General features: G+C 33.3%; 1 protein-coding gene across 3 annotated transcripts in view; it reads right to left on the reverse strand.

Annotated features, from left to right (window-relative positions):
* LOC133681460 (beta-amyrin synthase-like) overlaps positions 1-7,843 on the reverse strand; it is a 30,761-nt gene extending 22,918 nt beyond the window's left edge. Inside the window, exons 1-4 of one of the 3 annotated variants that reach the window (XM_062104513.1) lie at positions 4,238-4,462; positions 3,640-3,825; positions 3,436-3,525; positions 3,177-3,365 (exon numbers count right to left, since the gene is read on the reverse strand). In XM_062104513.1, coding sequence (XP_061960497.1) covers positions 3,177-3,365; positions 3,436-3,525; positions 3,640-3,825; positions 4,238-4,438 — 666 coding nt within the window. In that variant the 5' untranslated portion in view covers positions 4,439-4,462. Of the gene's footprint in view, positions 1-3,176; positions 3,366-3,435; positions 3,526-3,639; positions 3,826-4,237; positions 4,463-7,755 lie in introns of those variants that run through there. The other 2 variants (XM_062104514.1, XM_062104512.1) reach the window with 2 other exon arrangements.
* Between the last annotated feature and the right edge of the window lie 655 nt (positions 7,844-8,498).

Raw genomic sequence — 8,498 nt, forward strand, 5'->3', positions numbered from 1 at the left:
CCTTTCTCGTAGGATCGACCTCATGCTTGCTTTATACTATCTTGTTTATTTAAGATAGGATAATTAATTTATGTGACCGCAACATCGCAACAATAAAAATTTTGTTTTTTTTTTTCCTTCAATTGTTATGCCAGATTGTTACAATTAACGATTCAAATTAACAATTAAAAGTGAAGGTTTGCAAAACAATTATTCTCGATTATCTATTGATAATTAAGAGTTACAGTTGAAAAATAAAATATCAATGAAATAATAATTGACAACCAGCAATTTACATTGCCAAATTGAATTAAAAAATCACAAGTTGGATTAATAATTGTTCTAAATCTACGCAGTCAATGTCTGATATGGATTTTTATTTTTTTTCGGTTTTAAGCTCGCCTTGGGTGGCTTCTAAGGCACTAACCAAAAAACAAAATGGATTATGAGAAACCTTAATTTTTGGTTCAACTTTACACAAGCTTCTGTGAGCATATTTATTGACTTAAAATAAGCCCTGCCCGTACCCCATCTGCATATGGAGTACTTTCAACAGCCACAATTTTCCGGCTTTTCTACACAAATAACTCATATATCTATATCTTGTTGTACAAAATCCATTGATTGATTCAAAGTTTCTTGGATGGCAATGGAACGTTTTTTCGGTATTCTGCTAGAGCCCACAAGGGGAAAACATTCTTATAGATAGGGAAGTGTAACATGCAGTTATTCTTGAAAACTCCAGTAATTTCCTGCAGAAAATTCAGACAATGATGAAGCAAAATCAAGTGGAAAATTCAAGCTAATGGGAGTAACAATAGCCATATCAGAATATATTCTTACAATATCTAGGTCATGACAAGATACCTGCTGAGGATAGCTGCCATCTTCGGCTTGAAAATTGATCAACAACTTAGCAGCACGGTGAAGTGGAGTGCTATCCCTATCCACCTATCTCAAACAGAAATTAATAATTACAGAAGGATCACTACATGAATTGAAATTTCGAAAGAAGATTAGCATAATGTACATGCAGAACCAAAGCAGCTGGGAAAAGATGAGCTAGTACATAAGGAACTGACCTGGCCAGCATGAATCAAACCAAGCATAGCCCAAGCTGTGTGCACATAAGTTGATCTGTTTTCTTCGAGAGGTGTGTATATCTGACAAATAATGCACAGAATTAATCTTTAATTAAAGTATTTTCCCTCTTGTCTAGGCATAATTCAATTGCTGAAATGAATCCTATTACCTTGTTTGGGCAAGCGAGGTAGCTCTCACCCCAGCCACCATCTGGAGACTGTACCCTGAGTAGAAAATCGACGCCTCTACGCATTGCTTGGTTGTTAGAGTAGGTTTTTCCAGCAGCAGCTAGCCCAACGAGTGCAAACCATGTGCTGTAAATGAAGCAAACTCCCCAGTTTCCATACCATGAACCATCAGGCATTTGAATCGTTTCGAGATATTCGACAGCTCTTGCAATAGAAGTCTCAATTTCTTTATTCCTATGTCCTGGGTACATCTTCATAAACATCACAAATACTTGGATTGCAGATGATGTGCACTCAACATAGCTGCATTGTATGACAACATATACATAATCAGAACCAGAGAAATTTAATACTTTTAGTACAAAATAACAAAAAAAAAGATTGTATGAAAACTCCTACTCGTGCTCGATGACTATGTTCTCCAGGAATTCCATAGGATTGAGTTTCTAAGAACACAAAAAAAAAAAAAAAAAACAATTCGGTTGATATGGAGTTAATTGAAGACAATTTTGATTTTAAAAAGAAAAGGAAAAGATATTAGCATAGAAGTTAATTACCTCTAACCACATTTCACCGCGAATAGGCTCCCAGCCTGCAAGACCACCCCTTGGTCCCTGAATTTAATTAAATTAAGGATGAAGATCAAAATTCTGATGCCGTTCTTTGAAAGAAAGAGAAGTGCAGAACAGAAAATTTGATAAGACAAAAAAGGTAAAACCAATCACTCACTCACCTGTAGTGAAAGAATGATATTGACAGCTTCAAAAATCATCTGAGGATCCAGTTTCTCACCAATGTATTCTGTAGGCAACATTTGAGCAAAGAGAACACACTGAACAAAAGAGGATAAAAATCAGTGCCACTTTATTTTATAAAAATGTTTTCAAAAAAAATTTAATATAGCTGATGTCATTTTAACCTTTAAAGCTTCTGCAGTACAATCAGAAAGTTGCCAACCATGATCTTGGTCAGAGAAAGTCCATGATCCCTTAGAAATGTGCCGATACATTCCCATGAAGTCACCTGCTGGATTATCCACAACCTGACATTTCTTGATGAAATCGAAAGATTTAGCCAGTGGAGGCTTGATTTCTTCACCAAGCCCACTAGTATACAAAGCTTGAAAACAAAACGTAGCATCCCACAACTGACTACCAAAGCTCTGAACCTTCATTCCATCTTCTCCAACCCACAAGTAATCAGGAACCCTGGCAAGATGCCTCTTGAAAGCAACACCATCTGGATCCTCAACCCAACATGAAAGCATGCACAGCACCTTCTCCACACATCCAATAGTAATGTATCTGCTGCTCTCATCTTCATAATGAATGTGCTTCATTGTCACTTCAAGGGCCTTCTTTCTGATCAACTGGTTAAAGGGCCAGCGAGTAAGAAGAGGTTCAGACATCAAATACAGACTATCCCAAAGGAAGTCCTGAATCAAGGAATGTGGATAGTAAAGATCCTCCTTTGCACATAAATGTCTGACTTGCTTCCACTTGACACTTTCGTAAGGCTGAAGGTACAGTTCTTCTCTCAGTGATAGAATCAGAGGTGTAATTGGTCCAACAAATCTTTTTCCATAGAGATATGACATTGGCATGTAAACCAGTCGACAGTAGCACCACATTTTTGCTGCATTTTTTTTTAATAAGCATTATTAACTTGCAAATCAAGCTAAAAAAACAGTGAAATGTACTATTTTGCTAATTAATTACCTGGATGAACAGGAAGGGCCGTAGGCAGAATCCAAAACTCTGGGGGCATAGGGTTACATCCAGACCAGTCAAACAGACCAAGAATCTACAACAAAATTAAGAAGAAACATTATTATACTACACTTATCAATCATAAATTGGACTAGCTAGTATATATATAAATATTTGAGTGATTGTCTAAAAACCCAAAGAAAAAAAAAATCGATACCGAAAGCCAAGTCTTGCCCCAAGAGGGAATGGAAGTGACACCACCACGGTCAAGAATCCATTTTCTTCCTCTTGCACAAGCTTCCTCATCTGGCCCTACCCCAAGCATACGTAGACAAATGTAGCTGAAGGTTGTGCAAAACATGTTGCTGTGACTTTCTATGTGCAATCCCCACCCACCATCTTCATTCTGCAACATATCATGTTAATTAATATGTTAAAACTGCATAATTAATTAGATACCTGATGAAATTAATTACCTGATGATTGTAGATGTAACGAAAGATTTCTTTGCGGTACTCAGGAGGGAACATGGTGTTGAGATGCCCAGTAATGTAGAAGCAAAACACCTACAATATTATTTGTCCTGGATAATTATTTCTCAATTGCCAAAGTCCAACCATATATAGTATTACTCTATTAAAATATGAATTAGCATAATGATATAAAAAAAAGATACTTACAAAAGGAGGAAGGAAAAAAAGGACCCCAGAATTTTCAGCAGGCCAGTGGCCATCGCTTGCCTGCAAAGCTGAAAGAAAGTTGGCTGACCTCCTTAATGCTGTTGTGGTCTTTTCATATGTCACCTCCTCACCATCCTCAACTCTCACTGCAGGAATTGTTTGCTTGAAATTTTTCTCCCTCAGAATCTGCATGGACCACTCATGTTTTTTACTTTCAATTAATAACCCTTTTTGTAAAATGTGACCATGTCATATTTTTACTGCAGTTAAATTATCGGTCAACTTCAGCAAGCTCCTAGTTTACATCTTACCCAGCTAGGAATAGAGTTATTGTCTTAGTAGAAGAGATGATTATACAAGTGAGGTTGCATTTGATTATTATCTTGAAAAAAAAAAGATAAAGATAAAGAGATATATTTTCTTGTATTTTATTTTAAAAAATTATAAAAATTCATTTAAAAACTGTTAGTATTAATAATCAGAGTCTCTTCAACCAAACATGGTGATATAATAATAGTATTATTATTGGAATTATTATGGTTACTAAATAGTAAATAAATTATTAGAAGGATGGAATATATAGATATACAGCACGAACCTGATATTGCCAAAGAAGGTCAGAGCTGGGCTTGACCTTAGAGCGGTTTTTCGTAAAATTCCGGCGAGCCTCTTCCACTTGTTCACGCTCTTCAGGAGTTCCAGCATTCAGATCATACTCCCATATCTGCCTTCCAACAAAATCATTTGTTGTGAATATGTAAGGGTTGCTCCCTTTCTCTGCAATCTTTAGCCTCCACATTTTCCAGTAGTTAATATTCTTATCCAAAATCACACCACCTCTGCCCTCAATATTGATATCTCCTACTCCCCCCTGCATGCAAATTCAATAATGTTCTTTGTTACCCCCCACACACACACACACGGTGATATATATATATATATATATATATATATATATATATATATATATATATATATATATATAATGGGAATATAATGAGAAGATATATATGCAATTAGCTAAGAAAATAAAAAAAGAGGAGGGTTGAGGGATGTTAGGATTGTTGCCATTAATATGCAGCAACTATTAAAGAACGGAGCAGTAGCCTATGTGCAAACTACCAAATGTCAAAATTTTATAAGTTTGGCAAGTTTGGTAGCCATTATTGTTGAAAATGAGTTGGAGTTGGTAGCATCATTCTTGTCTATAAGCAGACACCAAGAGAGCAACACAAAGTGAGAGTGAAAGAGTCAACAAAATGTGAGGAATATAGGAGAGAGTGAGGTGACAAGAGCAGCAAGCAGTGGTTGCCATTGCAGCACTGCTAAGAGAGAAAAACAGTGAGTTTGAGAGTTGAGTAGAGTGGATGATTCCTCCTTCTCTATTATTGTAAATCTTGTTCTCTCCCTGTATAAAAATAGCTTCTCATGTGAATGTAGGTGAATTGTCAAACCATGTTAAATATTGTGTGAGCATGTGAAATTAAATTAAATATTGGTCAACTTCAGCAAGTTCCTACTTTACATCTTACCTAACCTAGCTAGGGCTGGAGTCATAGAAAAAATGACCACAATATTACATTACATTACCAAGAGAAAAACCACCTAAAAGAGATAGAGAATTCTTTGTTCATAGTCTAACAAAATATCATGGGGTTATCGCGATTTTTCCTGACTTGATTTTGAGTTTTAAAACTTATTTGATATCATGAGATTCTAATTGTGTTTATTAAATATTTATTGGTAAAAATAAATTGAAAATTGTTTTTCGGATAAGAAAACTCCGGCCTAATTTTTTGGTCATCTCTCCGGTGACTGGAATTCAATCTAGCAGAAGATTCATAATCCACCCATCATTTAAAAAAAAGGCTAAGGTTCGGGCGACTTGCCATATTTTACCCTTTATGTTTTTATTGTTTTTCCTTCAATTTAAATTTAATTACTTTAAAATTAATTGATTCAAAATATATTAGATTTATTATTTTATTAAGTTAAATTAATTAAGAAAATATTTGAGGTATTATTTTATTAAACATCATTGAATTTTTACTCTACTTTTGAATTAGATTATAACTTTTGTTTTCTAATATTAGAAAACGTATTGTCTTTTCATGAGATGACTTTTCTGCAAGCGTCTATTTTTATAATCATATAACCTAATAAAAAATAGTTTTAAAAAGTAAAATTATTAAACTCAGTCAGGCCTACAATAAAATCATGGTTGTGGTGAGTTAATTTAAGTTTACTCGGGTTGATACGAGATGTCATTTTCTTAATATTATAAAAAAACATGACATCATGAAATTTTTTAAAATAAAATCAAGTTTTGACAAATCATTTAGGTCGTCTTTTGATATGCAAAGCTGATCGAGTCACATTGAATCAACCCTACATGATTTAATTTGAAACTCAAGTCATACAAGGAGTTGAGTTGGGAGGTCACCAGGTTGAACCATTGGGCTAGATTTATTGACACTGACTAAGACTTCCTCACAACAACGCGCTAGCATTATATTATTTTTAAATTTTTTAATACAAGTGTGTGGAAATTATAAGAATATTATACTTTTAAAATTGAGACTTGTTTTTAGAATAATGATAAGATATTTTCTAAAAGATTAATATCCGGTAAAAAATCTTCAAAATTTTTTTTTGTATTTATTAGACAAAGGAGTTTTAATTAGAGATATTTTATCTTTATTTTAAATTGTTTATTTTATTTAGTGTTATATTAGTAAATGGATGATAAAGAATAAAAAAATAGATGTTTTTTAAATGAAAAATACTAATAAGAAAAAGAAGAATTATATTAGTTAAATGAAATTAAATAAAAGTGTTGAATGGGTCCATGCATACCATCAATAGTCACTCTGTAACCTACTTAATTTGGAGGTTTAATGCTAATTAATTAACTAGGTTGATTAATTTAATCCTGCACAGTGCGCAGAATCTACAAGTCAGGCCAGTAATTAAGACGGAAAAAAATGAATGCGACGAGACTTGTATCAAGCTGTTTCGCTGTCCCCTAAAACTTTTTTTTTTTATTTGATCGTAAGCCACAATAAAAATATATATATTGTAAGAAAGAAGAAACTCATCATATAATATCTATGGTTAAAAAAAATATATTATTGTTGTTGTTAATAATTGATACATGGAGTTCGAACCTGATATGGCCAAAGAAGGTCAGAGCTGGGCTTGACCTCAGAGCGGTTTTTCGAAAAAAAAATCATTTGTTGTGAATATGTAAGGGTTGCTCCCTCTCTCTGCAATCTTTAGCCTCCACATTTTCCTGTAGTTAATATTCTTATCCAAAATCACACCACCTCTGCCCTCAATATTGATATCTCCTACTCCCCCCTGCATGCAAATTCAATAATGTTCTTTGTTAACCCCCGTACACACACCTGGTGATATATATATATATATATATATATATATTGGGAATATAATGAGAAGATATATATGCAATTAGCTAAGAAAATAAAAAAAGAGTATGGGTTAGGGATGTTAGGATTGTTGCCATTAACGTGCAGCGCAACTATTAAATAACGGAGCAATAGCCTATGTGCAAACTATCAAATGTCAAAATTTGGTGAGTTTGGCAAGTTTGGCAGCCACTATTGTTGAAGATGAGTTGAAGTTGGTAGGACCATTCTTGTCTATAAGCAGGCACCAAGAGAGCAGCACAAAGTGAGAGTGAAAGAGCAAAAAATGTGAGGAATATAGGAAAGAGTGAGGTGACAAGGACAGCAAGCAGTGATTGCCATTGCAGCACTGCTAAGAGAGAAAAACAGTGAGCTTGAGAGTAGAGTGGAGTGAATGATTCCTCTTCCTCTATTATTGTAAATCTTGTTCTCTCCCTGTATAAAAATAGCTTCTCATGTGGATGTAGGTGAATTATCAAACCATATTAAATATTGTGTAAGCATGTGAAATTAAATTAAATTAAATTAAATTAAATATTAATCAACTTCAGCAAGTTTCTACTTTACATCATATAAACAATAAATAAATAAATAAATAATGTAAGAAAGAAGAAACTCATCATATAATATCTATGGTTAAAAAAATATATTATTGTTGTTGTTAATAATTGATACATGGAGTTCGTACCTGATATTGCCAAAGAAGGTCAGAGCTGGGCTTGACCTCAGAGCGGTTTCTGGTAAAATTCCGGCGAGCCTCTTCCACTTGTTCACGCTCTTCAGGAGTTCCAGCATTCGGATCATACTCCCATATCTGCCTTCCAACAAAATCATTTGTGCTGAAATATGTAAGGGTTGCTCCCTTTCTCTGCGATCTTTAGCCTCCACATTCTCTCTCTCTCTGTAAGACTATATCTATCTATATAATTAATTAAATTAAAAAAAAAGGTTTTATTGTATCCTACTATTCATTATAATAATAATTTTTTTTTCTTTACTTTTTTTCATTCAATGGTTTTTTAATACTATTTTCTAATATTAGATTTATTTTTTATTAAAATATCTTATTATCATAAAACGAATCAGGGCGGGTTAATTAATTTTTTTCATGGGAGATGGTAGATAGTTTGTAGAATCAACTTTTTGCATTTTTTGCAGGATCATTTTTTTAATTTCTAATTATTTTGTCAAAAGCTAAAAGATTATATTACGTTTATAATTTATTGATGTGATGAGGTACATTAAGTTTTAAAAATGAATTTTCACATAAATTTCTATAAATGAACATAACTTATATTTAATTTTAAAATATGAATATTGATTTATTTAAAAGAAAATGTGTTAATTAATTAGTTTTTTTTAAAAAAAAAAAGAGTGAAAGTTGAACCTCTAAGGATGCTAAAACTTGAATTGATCTTTTTCCCATTCACT

This window comes from Populus nigra, chromosome 2 (genome assembly GCF_951802175.1).
Source record: "Populus nigra chromosome 2, ddPopNigr1.1, whole genome shotgun sequence".
In the NCBI taxonomy this organism is placed as follows: Eukaryota; Viridiplantae; Streptophyta; class Magnoliopsida; order Malpighiales; family Salicaceae; genus Populus; species Populus nigra.